General features: G+C 47.3%; 1 protein-coding gene across 1 annotated transcript in view; it reads right to left on the minus strand.

Moving 5' to 3' along the window:
- The window catches only part of Rps6ka2 (ribosomal protein S6 kinase A2), a 144,612-nt gene extending 144,064 nt beyond the window's left edge, over window positions 1–548 (minus strand). Inside the window, exon 1 of the mRNA XM_032894681.1 lies at window positions 269–548. Within this exon, the coding sequence (XP_032750572.1) occupies window positions 269–367 (99 nt within the window). The 5' untranslated portion in view covers window positions 368–548. The remainder of the gene's footprint in view (window positions 1–268) is intronic.
- Between the last annotated feature and the right edge of the window lie 12,889 nt (window positions 549–13,437).

Here is a 13,437-nt window from a genome sequence, read left to right on the forward strand (position 1 = left end):
ACACAGGGGCACTAGATAGAAATTCACTGGGGTTAACTTCAGTCACAACGAGGACTCGCTCTGTGCAGTTGTTACGAAGTGCTAACATTTGGAGTCATTTTGATAGATTTTCATGACAACTGGACCAGTTTTCAAATAACTTCCCACAGCTGGCTCTGGTCTGGGGTGATAATGCACCGGACTGTAGCCGCACGCCCTGGGGCTCCACATGCCCACTCTAGGCGCTGCGGGGACCCGCATCCAGCGCGCTCCCAGGGAGGGCCTTTACCTCGAGGCGACTCAGACTGGAGCTCTTGGAGCGCGACTTCTTGCGCAGGTACACTGAGAAGAACCTGCGCACCGTGAACTTCTTCATGCTCAGCTCCATCGCCCCGCGCCCAGCTGCCAGGAGCCGCAGGGCCGGCGGGCGCGCATCCCCGGCACATCCCAGGCTAGGCAGCGCGCGGGCGGGCACGCGCGCCGGGGAGCCCGACGCGGCGGCCCTGGGCGCGGATGCGGACTGCAAGCACAAAGGGCAGGCCGCGCCGGCCACCGGGCCCGGGCCCCAGGATCACTCCCGCGGCGCCTTTGCCTCCGGCCCGGAGTACCAGCTCCTGGCAGCCTGCCCCGCCCATAGACTACACCCAGTGCTGTTCCGACCAACCAGAGTGCGCCTCTGTACCACGCCTACACGCCCACCCACCAATCATTGCCCGCAGCAGTAGCTCCTTTTTCCCCTTTCAGTTGGAAAACCCACTCCGGACAGCCCCACCTTCACCCCGCCCACCACCATACTCTCCAATCATCATCAGCCATCCTGCCCAGGGGCGTTGTCTCTGTACCCTCTCCAATCAGCGTGGTTGCCTACTCCCCCCTTCTCCTACTACTCCTGCCCTCAGAGAACAGTGGGGTGCAGTATCGCCCCGCCCACTGCTACGGCCACCAATCAGCGCCCACGCCCGTTGTGTGCCTAATCAGCCGCTCCTGAGTGAGGTGTGCTGCTCGGGTCCTGTCTCCCAGCCTCATCTGTCCGAGCTGTTGTATTCTTCTCCAAACACATCTATCTACTTGGACTCCACGCTTAGCATCATGCATTTCTCCGCAGAGCAAAACTTTAATGACCTAGCACGCTAGAAAAGCGCCCACAAGCGCTGCACTCGGGTCACTCCTACAGCTGGTCCCTGCAACTCCTAGCTTATTGGGGAACCATTGAGAGAGGACCCCGCCTGCTTCGCAATGTCAGCGGCCTTCCTCCTCTCAGTGAGGACGCCTCACGTGGTCGGGGCTAGCAGCTGAGAACAAAGGCTCACATCCGCTCTCTGTGACCTCCGGCTCCATTTATAGACAATTATCCACACAGATGACTTATCAGGGCCAGCAGCAGGAACATCCTGAGTCCCAATCTGAGCGAGTAACCAGAGCCTGCTTTAACCTAAGTCCAAATAATCCTTCCTAGACACACAAAAAGAAAGGCTGAGGTTAATAAAGTACTATGCCCTGTGGCAGAGTAGAAGCAGATTAAAAAAGAGCAGCGGGCTTGTGGGGTACCTACCTGATCACAGTTCTCTTGGCCTGACTTCCGCATCTGTGGCCACTCTGGAGAAAACAGATTGCCTCTCCTGCACGAAATGCAGCCCACCAGGCAGTTCTCAACACTTGCCCTCCCAGGCTGGTGGTAGTCAAAAGGAACACAGGAATCAGAAGACCCAACATGCTGGGAAGCCCACCATGTCATGGAAGACATCAAGGGGTTAATTTCACCTGGATTGGGAGTCAGTCCCATCTAGAGAGAGCTTTTAGGGATTGCTACCTTACTCTCGTGGGGCTCCAGAGATAAGCTGCATGCAGTGTAAGGGTTTGCAGCTTCACCAGAGGCTTGTGCCTTGTGACTTGTGACTTGTGACTTGACCACAGTATCTCCGTGTTGCCTGAACTCCCTGAGGGACCTTTTGAGGATGAAATCAGAAGGGAGGGCTAAGGTCAGGCCCTCTAAGCAAACCTTTTTAATTGTTCTTGGAATGTTTATTATTTTACATTGCCTAAGGGCAGGGATGGTCCTTCCTCATGAAGTCTTGACTCAGGGACTCCTGAATTGACAAGGCCTTGAAGAGCTGAGGGCAGAGGCTTCGGCTCACAATGGTTAGTGGTTCCTCTGATCACTCTGCTTTCACTCCCAGGAAACTGATCTTGGCTCTTTTTCTATACTTAGGGAGCCCCTGAGCCACGTCAACTAGGTTCAGGAGCTCACCACTTCTGAGATCGCTTGCAATTTAATAAGAACTCTGGACAGCCAGAAAGTCTCCGAAACACTGGGAATGAAGCTCAGAAGCAAGTTATGCAAGCTACATTCCAAAGCTAGGGTGGAAGGCTGCAGCGAAGGCCAGGCAGAGCCAGGAGTGCTCAGTGGTAGTTAGCAGAAGTGAGATTTAGGGAGAAGATAAGAATGCTTCAAGCTGAGAAAACCAAGGCAGCATCAGCTCTGTCCACCTAGAGCCAAGCTGACTTCCTGTGGCTTTAGCACTTTGCTGAAGGCCATGTGAGCTGGAGAAGGAGTTCGGTAGCTGGAACCCACTGAAAAGCACAGAGGTGCACAGTAATACTAATCCCGGCAACTTCTTTGAAGATTTCAGTGTCTCCAGTCCCTCTAGATGTCATGCCTGCCCTGGAATTTGTCAGGGCACATCTACAGTGAATACCACACACCAAGAAGTGGGGGAAGGGGTACTGGTTTCCAATGCACCTTCCTCCCCTTAAGGCATAATGCATGCTGAGGACTTGGGGGAGGGGGGCAACACCTCAGAAACAACCAGGTAAAGCCCTGTGGAGAGTAAAAGAAAGCAGATTGGCCAACTGGTTGGCCATGCCTTCCCATGCCTGTGTCTCCAGCTCAGGAGACTGACAGGGAAAGGGGGAACTGGTGTGTTGTATGGATACATCTCCTGTCGATTAAAAGCTACGGCCTATAAGAGAGGGTAGATGAGAAAGTGGGACATCCAAAAGGCAGAAAGAATTCTGGGATAGAACAAGGCACGGGAGGAGTTGCTGGTGAGTATTGAAGAGGACAGAGGTAACTAGCCATGTGGCAGAATGTAGATTAATATAAATGGGTTATGTTAAATTATTAGACAGTCAGGGAACGAGTCTAACTGTATGGCCTAGGTATTTGTAAATATTCTTTGAGTCTTGGAGCTTGGGGAGGGAAGGGAAAACAGCTCGTCGTCGTCCTTTAACAATTGCATTCACAGAGTGAGAGAATAAAAGAGAGGCAAAGCAGAGGAACGAGCTCTTCTGTCTCTAGGTGCTAACGTGATTTTAGAGCTGCGCAGCTGTCCTGTAACCATGAGGGACCCAGCTGTCAGGCTAAACATGATGCAGATAAACACTAGGAAATGCAGGTCCTCTAATCATCCTGTTAAGCTGCTGTATTAACCAATTCTGCGGCCAACCTTCTTTGAGAACTATTTCCATGGGGAAAAAAGAACTCCATTGACCAGATTTTCCCTTTTTCAGCAGAATTTGAAAACATTAAGCGAGGCATTCATTCTTTGCTCAGTTGGTTTATCCAGATATGTCCAGTTATCCAATCCAAATTTTTGTGAAAATTATTTAAGCTTATTTCAATAGCCATGATGCCGAAAGACTACCATGGGAGTTGTGACAAGCGCCATAGCAGCAGAACAGGAGACTCGCGGATGTGAATTCACCCCGAGCAGGGCATGGATTGGTCTCACGCCTCAGCACTGTTCTCTCTCCAGAGAACCACAGCCTGGGAAAGACCTGTCGGAAAATGAGTATTCTGTGACTCGGGCACACGCCAGCTTCTGAGGAAGCACACGCTTGGTCCCTCTGGAAGTGGAAAGAGCAATGTATGGAGCATGGCTTCTCAGACCAGGTAAGAAGAGGGAGGGATGGAGAAAGAGAGCACCCCCTACCCCAGGGGGCAAAGAAATTGGCAATCCTGCCTCACTGTGTGGCCAAAGCCGGAGCTTAAGGAGTGACAGTTGGAAGACATTTTTCTCCCAAACAAAGGAGACATTTAAGAAGTAGTGGATGATACACACGGAAATGCATCTTCATTTTAAAACGTTCTCTTGCCAACAGGGTGCAGAGTAGAAAATCCTTGGAAAGTGGAAACCATTTCCATAAGAAAAGATCCATGACAACCTGGGGGGATGAGAGTGTCTGGACAGAGAATAAACTATGGTGTTCCAGAACATGGCAGGATGTGAGTGCGAGGACAGAGGGCAGCTCCTGGACACAATGTCATTCCAAACTGGGCCTACAAAAACCCCTGCGACTTCCGAGGGAGGAGCAAACGCAACTCCCTTTGTTAAAGTTTGGGATTATTTTCACACTGAAATATCTAGCTTCCTTAAAAAGTAGTAAATAATATCTAATAATCAAGAAGTAGCAGAGACAATTTTAAAACTACAGGGAAAATGAAATCGAAATTTAAATAAGACCTGTGATGGCAAAAACAAAAAACAAAAAACAAAAAAACAATTGTAGTAAACCGAGACCAGTTGCCTCTGGTGTGAACACCTGTGTGTTGTTTATTTTTGTGATTCCCAAATTATTAATCAGTTCTCTCCTGCACACATTTGAATGTGACTTAGGGAAGAAGAAACACGGTGACTAGGAGGGAGTGACAGCTGGTACTGGGAGCTGCGGTGTCATTATCCTGCCCCCATTGATTGCTGCTGTGCCCCCCCACCCACCCAGTGCCAAGCCTGGAGACCCAGGGGAAAGGTAGCCCAGGCTGTGCTCACCAGGTGAATCTGCATGGTAGGAAAAGCTCTGGGAGCTTCTGGTTCAGATGAGAAACAAGAGGCAGCCTGTGTTCACCCCAGAAGACAAGGTCATGTTGGCCAGATAACAGCGAAGAAGCTGACGAGCCAGAAAGCACGGTCCCGAAGACCACTCCATCCGTGAGCTCACATGCCAGCTGCTGTGTGGAGGGAAGAGGGCAGGGGTCCCAAGGCAGACTTTGGACAGACTTTGCACTGGGGACTTTGAGGAGCCCATCCTGGCAAATCTAACTCTGAGCATCTTCAGCCTTGCACACTACCCTTACGGAGCTGCTGCTGTCCTCAGCCTCCTGAGAACTTAACGCCTGTCCACACCACCCTGGCAGCAGCGAGCTCTGTGTCCGACATGAATAGTTCTGCCCTCCTTGCTGAAGACCTCATAGGCCCCTACCTCCTCACCCACAAAGCAGAACCCCAACTCCTGATTATACAAACGCCCTTGGACCTCCTGAATCCTGCCTATCACCCTTCCCAGCACCAGGCTCAAGCCCTGGTTTTCTTCTTGGTCCCTGGATGTATGAAGCTCAGAAGATAATGGGTGAGGGAAGAAATATGAGCATTGGTGACACATCCAGTCCTTCCATTGTGCGACGACCCCAATGACCAAAGCTCAGGCAGAAAACAGACAGGCTGTGCCTGCGTGTCCAACATAAACAGTCACACATAGTCTCTAGCCCAGCGATTCTCAACCATGCAATACAGTTTTGGTGTCTCCCAATCATAAAATTAGTTCACTGCTACTTCATAACTGTAATTTTGCAACTGTTATAAATTGTAATGTAAATCTCTAATATGTGTTTGGTCCCCCTGGGACAAGCGGCTGAGGTGCATATTTTATGTATCAAAACAGACTTAGCCTCCAGGTTCTCCCAGTATCTCTCAGTCCCTACCTGGCATACCCTGCCCCCAACCATAAACTTGCCAGGCCAGAGGCTGCGCTGCCCTTTCCCCAGAGGCTCCTCCTATCTATCCAGACACTCAGGTGTCTCTCTTCTCTCTCTTCCTTTCCTATCTCTCACCGCTAAACCTACCTTTAATATAGTATAATCTGGCCTGAATTGGCTCATTTCACTGACGGAGAGGTAATCTATAAATATGCAGGCTATCTAATATGTAACCCCAGTGAAAGGGTCAATTGAGCCAATGGAGTCATGACACACAAGTTGAGAACTGCTGTTTTAGACAAAGCCAGGTAGCAGAGAATCCCTCAGACGTGGAACCAAGGAACACAGGCATGCTGCCACTAACCACAGATCACAAAGAAACCCACATGAGTCCAAGGCAACAGACCCAGAGTCAGAGTGTAGTAACGCAGCTAGGGGAAGTGTCTGCTGCAGATGACAAGATGACCAAATGTAATATGTCCACGGAAATTAAAGCAAGATGTGCAAACATGATTACGGGCAGGAGACAACAAGGGTGACTGATCAGATACAGAACGAAGGGAGGAAAGATGTGACATTTGACACTAGTTAGATATGGCCAGCATAGGTGTGCTGTTCACCAGAGGGGGGTTAGAGTGAAGCAGGCAAAGAGCAGGGTCCCAAACAAATACACATGCTTTATGCGTGAGCATCCGGGGGTGGGAAGAAGGCTCCCAATTTGCATTTCTAAACTTTTGAGATCACATGATCCAACGTTTGCTGAAACTGAGTTTAAGTTGTGCGGTCTTTACCAGGTTCTATCACTGAATCCAACCCGCTCCCGAAGTAAGAGTCAGCCTTAGTTTCCCAGCCTCTCCACTCAGATCTAAGAGGTTCCTCAGGAGGGTCACCTGTACTCGCAAACATCCTCAAACCCCTCCATTCCAACCCTGTCTCACAAATTCTGCCAGATACAATTCGCTGGATACAACCTTCACCACTTCCTGTCACCCTGTCACCAAACTAAGCAGGCCAGCAGGTCCACCCACAGCTCCCAATGCCTTCTAAACAGGGAATCTTCCTCAGAGCATAGTTGGAGCCTTTGAAGGACAAAGGCTCTTTGCCTGCCTGTTGGCATTGTCTGCCAGGTGAGCTGCTAGAGTCCAACGTGACAAGACCTTGGCCTCTGCCTGGACCTTCCTTCCTGGTCTCCCTATCTCTGCCTTCTACTCTATGGGCTCTCCCTGGTCCTTGCTTGGTGCTCTGTTTTGTCTGCAGCTTTCTACGGCCTTGCCTACATCTTGTGCCAACACTAAACCAGGGCCTATATTCTACTCCTGTTTGGCTTCTCTAGAGAGTCACTTCCTATAAAGGGCTTTATCTCTGCAACCCATTAATCCAACAGACAGACAGACAGAACCCCACTCTCTGCAGTGAAGACAGACACCAGGCAAAATGAGGAGGGTAATCAGTTAACTAAGAGAAAAGGAGTTTTCCTCTCACCCCCAAGTCTGGACATGAATTATAGAGGGACCCTGAATGCAGGTTGGGGGTAGCAGGAAACAGGAAGCAGGTTGAAACTATAGCAGGAAAGGGTCCTGTAACCTGAAAGGGAGGGGAAAAGCTTTTTATAATAGAAAGGTCTAAAAAAAAATCTGGAATCTGTTCAAAAGAGAATGTAAATTCCTTGGTAGGTTTTTTATATATATATTGATAGAGATCTTCACCATTTAAAAATATTTCACAGGCACCAACAGAACAACACAGAACAAGAGGGGGCATACAGAAATTCTGAAAGCCATGAGGTGGAAGGGGGTGGCACCCCACACATACACTGTCTGATCAGGACCGAGGATGAGGTAAAGTGGAAAATTCTAAGCCGTATGTTCGAAGACATGTGTCGGTCCAGTCTTTCTGGGAAACACACAAATAATGATTAAAACAGTATTTGATCTTCTTGACTCAGAGCTGGGCCTGAGGTCCAGCGTGAAGAGCTGCCACATAGGTCAAGTTTCCCACAGAGAATCTGGAGATAGCACCAGGGGCCACACGAGGTAAGACGTGATGTTAGTCTGTCCCAAAGATGGTGTCCCTAAATGCGAGCAGGTGAACCCGGAGCAAGGGGAGATGCTGGTCTGAAGCCAAAGGTGACAACATTTGTTTCTAAAGGTCCAGGTGGAGAACATGTAATGCTTACTCAGAAGTACATGTATGTGCTTGCTGGACACGTGCCCGTCAAACTCATGCCATGATAAACACGGAACCCCACAGCATATGCTCTCATGGTCTTGAGCTGATAGACTCCCTGTGACCACATGTCAGTGGAGGTGACAAGGGGATGAATTTACATTAGAGTCCCACAGAATAGGCCTCACTGATGCCTCTGGGGAAATCTAAAGAATTACAAGGAAACTAGATGTTATGAAATGACCAAGCATGTTTGTTTAAAAAAAAGTAAAACTTAAAGACTAAAACTATAACAATTTATCTTAAAAACTGATAGATAAATAGATCAGCTTAGAACATTAAAAAAAAAAAAGGAAAACATCAGTTTAAGGAAAGCACTAGAAAAAGCTGGTAAAGGAGAAGTTGGAAGTGTTTCAGGCAGAATGTGAACGACAATAGGAGCTGAGGGAGGGCAGGGAGTAAGCTCCCAGTCTTCAGTGAGAGAAGACAAAAGAAAAGTCAAACTGATGGGCACGCTTCAAAACGGATCAAAACCCACCAGTGTCTTACAAAGATCTGGTAATTCCAAGGAGGATTAAACAGAAAGAACCTCACACCTAAATCCTGCATGTTAACAAGAGTAGGAAAGCAGGAAAACAGACAGATTTGACTATGGGTGACTTCTCAGTTGAGGGAAGAAGTCACTATCTCAAAGACGGCCCCCTCTGAGCCGTGAGCCAAAGAGAATGGAGTGATTTGTATAAAATACAGAGAGATTAAATGGAAGAAACAATTTCGGCCTCAAATTCTCTCCTTGCAAAAGCAATTAATTTTCATGAATGAGAAAGACATTTGCTCAGAAGCAACATGGGGATGTGTGCAACCAATGAAAATCTTAAGAGTGACGCTAACCACGTAAGAACTAGATAGACAGAAATTAAAATATTGTATACGGCATTTATTTAAATCAAGTTTTAAAAACTGGCACACGCAGGGTTGGTAGGGCTGCTCAGTGGGAGGAGGCGCTTGCTGGCAGGCCTGACAACCCAAGTTTGATCACCAGGCCTCATGAGAATTGACTTCTATACACTCACCTTTCAGTGAGTGAACACCCCCGAACGGTGAGACACACACATGCATGCACGCGCACACACACACACACTAACAAACAAATGTAACTTAAAAAGATAAATTAGAACACACGTGATCTCATGATCTGAGATCGAGCCTTGTCTTTGTGTTTTTCTAGAGATGACTATAAAAAGCCAAACAATTTCAGGTGAAAGTGCATACGTTGAAGTCTCTAGAATAATCAATAAAAATACAGATCCAAGGTGATCACTGGTAAAAAGCAAACATGTAACATGAGAAAAAGTGCAAAAGAAGTGAAATTGGATAAGAAAGGAAGTTGTGATTGGGAGTCCACCAATATTGCCCAGAGTGCCTCTGCGTCCTACTAGCCATTTCCCGGGATGATATGCAGGAGACAACGTGGAGAAATGAAGTCACAGTTCCCTCCAGGACAAGAGTAGGCTAACTTACCTTGTGTCCAAAACTACTATGTCCCCTAAGCTTGGTGTGAGCCCAGCATCCCTCTGGTCCCTCTGTATCCTGTTAGGACCTGTAGAACCAGGGATCGGTGTGGGTGTAGTCCTCTCACCGCCTGCTCCTTGAATGGAGCGGCCCCTTGCTTCTCATCCTGGAAGCTCACATTTCCCTCCACTGTGTCCAGCCAATGCCAGCTGGTTATTAGTTTGTTAAAAAAAAGGCAAAGTCAAGAGTTGGGGATTTAGCTCAGTGGTAGAGCGTTTGCCTAGCAAGTGTAAGGCCCTGGGTTTGGTGCTCAACTCCAGGAAAAAAAAAAGAGGCAAGGTCAATTTGTAATTTTTAGTGTTTAAAAAATATATCTCCTACTTTTTAAAATGTGAAACATACAATCAATATTAACATGACAGTTCCTTCAGTTAAGGAACAGATCGTCAAGCTGGTTTGAAATCGTACAACTTAGCTACAGAGATATTGCTAAAAACAAGAACATGGAGAATTTCAAAAAGGAGTATGGGGAAAAGGCATACCATTCAATTAGCAATGAAAGAGACAAGGAATTACTCTCACACAAAAGCACAGATACACAAAAGGCAGTCACTACTCACTGATAGAGTCAGCCACAGGGAAGGCACAATCACTTAAACACGCATGTGCTGGTTAATACAGCTTCAGAAGACGCTGGCTAAACTCCCACAGAACAAAGCCATCCCAACAAACCATTATCATTTGAATAAATTGTTAACACTTCTCTCAGTAAATGAAAAAAAAAACACAACGGAAAAAAAATCACCACATTTTTTGAATAACTAAATCATTTTTAAAAGCTGATTTAGTATGTATGTACAACGCACGCTGTCCAGTTGAATTATATATTCTTTTCAAGTGCACATGTATTTTTTAAAGCCTGTATTGTACTTTAGGCCACAAAGCATGCATTGGTAAGGTTTCTAGAAGATAGTCACGGTAACAATTGCTACTGTGAGAAATGGTTTTTCATGCCTAACATAAAAATTATCTTCATAACTAAAATAGCTAATATGATTAGCAATTTGTTTGTCTGTTCTTCTGAGACAGGATACCATGATGTAATCCAGACTGATCTGAAACTTACTATGTAGCCCAAGATGGCCTCAAACACTCAGCAAGTCTCCTGCTTCAGCCCCTCTGAGTTCTGGAACTACAGACATGAGCCAAGATACTTTGCTATTACTGGCACCTTTAAAGGGTTAAAATTTTCATAACCTTGAATCAAATACTACATTACAATGAAAATTAGAAATTGCTTGGATTTAAGATATTAAAAACATATAATTAAGTTGGGATTGAGGGTACACTATAACGTTAAATGTTTCAACTAGAAAGATCAATGAATTATGATTATTAGGAAGCAATAAATAAAACATAGAACTTAAAAAAAAATAAAGGAAAAGGGGATTCCAGAAGAATGAACCCAGGTAGAGCAGAAGGAAGAAAATAATAAGAACAATAATCAAAATAAATTTTAAAATTAAAGAAAGACAATTCAAAGGTATGCCAAAAAAACTTAGTTTTAGCAAAAGCATTGTAAGGAACAATTGTAAGGCCAAGGGTGGCCATCAGAAGTACAGCAAGTCGGGACATATCCCTGCCCTGTGTCTACAGTTAGCACAGAGCTTAATCTAAGCAGATCACACAGTGGCCCACAGATGAAGGTCATGTGTCCACTGCACCCACACATGGAATCAAGATGCTACCAGAGACACCTAAAAGCACTTTTTCAGATCAGTGTCCTGGAATCCCTTTCTCTTTCTACTGTCGGTCCTCTGCAGGCTCCGTGGAAATCTCCAGGCACAGCTGTAGAGACTGCTGCTGGCTCCCATGCTCACCTCACCCCACCTTCCTTGCTCCCTGGGCTCCAACCCCAGGGAGCTCCTCCCCCTTCTCAGACCAGTTGCCAGGTTCCCCTCTGCCTGCTGGTATATCCATCCTGCTACTCCCACACAACTCACTCGGTAGTTGATCACTCACCACAAGAGGAACCGAATCTTCCTCAAGACCTTCTCTGCAACGTTGGCCCTGGAGAGATGCCTCTTGTGGGGCCCCAGAGCCGCCAGGCGTCCTGGCAGATGCTTCTCTAGTGAACTGAGCCCCTCGTATGTGAATACTTAGAACTCAGGCATCTCTGTGTGATCACCTGGGTGCTTCTATTGGACCAGAGACTGTATGAGCATGGGTTATGTTTGTTTTCCAAACACTACACACAGCACCTGCTACTGACATCTGTCCAGCGGCCAGAGAGATATTCTGCTTTCTGGACACAGTGCAGTATAGACGCAGGACAGAAAAAATATAGGAAGAGAACAAATTTGGGAATGGCTCGGAGAACCCACCTGCCTCCCTCCCTGTCTCTTTTGAAGCCAGTAACTAGCACATCACCATCACCATCACCTTGACTCACCTTGACTCATTTTAGGCTGTGAAGGGCACACAGCACATACTTCTTAAAAAGGAACTATTCTGCAGGGAACAGTTACCACCACCATGGTGCATCCTGAGGTTCCATGCCGGGGACAGCTCCCATCCCCAACCATTTCTCTGACTCACTCTGTGATGGGGCATCCTTCCTGGAGCACCTGGCTAGGATTCTGGAGACAGTGCAGAAAGCCCCCACACCCTATCCTCTCCTCTTTGGAATGCAAGTGCCCTGAGCTAATCTATAGTCTTCTTGGGGGAAAGACTCGGATTTAAGGAATAAGCATGAAAGAATACTGAAGATACATTTTAGCTTAGAAATTTTTGAATAGTCTAAAACCATGAAAAATCCCAAAGAAATTAAGGCCTTGTGAATGTATCATCTCCACATAGTTTTTGTATGTTTGTTTGATTGAGGCAGAATCTCTCTGGGTAGCCATGATTGTCCAGGAACTAATTCTGTGGAACAGGTTGGCCTCGAACTCAGAGACCCCCCCACCTCCGCCTTCCCAGGGATGATATTAAAGGCATATGCTACCACCCCCTAGCTAGTGTTTCTATCTTAATTATGTCCCTTAGAAGGATAAGTGGCGGGGTTGGGGATTTAGCTCAGTGGTAGAGCGCTTGCCTAGCTAGGCGCAAGGCCCTGAGTTCTGTCCCCAGCTCTGAAAAAAAGAAGAAAAAAAAAAAAAAAAAGAAGGATAAGTGGCAATCCTAACCTTGGTATCATTAAATATAACCTAAACCAGAAACAGGGTCTTAGCAGATAAACCCAAGTGAGGATGAGGTTTTCACTGTGTAGGGTTGATCCTAAATTCAATATGGCGGGTGTTTTTATAAGGCCAGAGGGGGAGAGTAAGGAGGGGAGAGGAGGGAAGGAGACAGGGAATGAGGGTAGGTAAGGGGCCTGGGAATGCACCTAAATGAAAAGCTGGGGTGGCACACGTCCCCTGTAGCCTTCAGAGGGAGCTGGCCCACGAACAGCCTGTGATCAGCTGTCCACAGAGAATAAATCTCTATTGTTTGAAGTGGCCCAGTTTGTGGAAGGTTGTCATGGCAACCCTGGGAAACCAACAACATAAACTGCATTCTTTCAGGCTAACTATTGAACAGTCACATCTGACAAAAGCTTGACCTTAATAGCATAGAGAAGTAGTCACCTTTCAAAGTTGACTGGGCAGGAACGGTTGTCACCAAGGCTGCCGATGGGACGGATGTGCTGCAGCAGGACCAGGCTTCGGCTTCCTTCGAGTCCAGTGAGATGTCCCCCTGGAGGCATGTGCTGCAGTGCAGCCACTTCAGTGTGCTGCCCCCAGGCCCTCAGGGGCCTTGCCTCCTTCTTCACTGGCTCCCACCTCCCCTCCCTCCCTGGTGTGCATCTCTCCACTCCCTTCCCTGCAGTAACCCTATCTGGCTACTCTAGATCGACACAGAGACGGAGCCCAGCTCCAAGCCTAGCCTAGCCCATGACAATAAGATGAGCAAATCCAGCGCCCACATTGGATTCAGACTTCTCCATGCCTGACCACCATTAACAACTATCTTTCCATCATAGATCGAGCACTGGCATTGACTGCCAGATCGACGCACAAAGACAACAGCTTGCAAACATCCTCCAGCTT

Source organism: Rattus rattus, chromosome 2 (assembly GCF_011064425.1).
Source record: "Rattus rattus isolate New Zealand chromosome 2, Rrattus_CSIRO_v1, whole genome shotgun sequence".
Classification (NCBI taxonomy): Eukaryota; Metazoa; Chordata; class Mammalia; order Rodentia; family Muridae; genus Rattus; species Rattus rattus.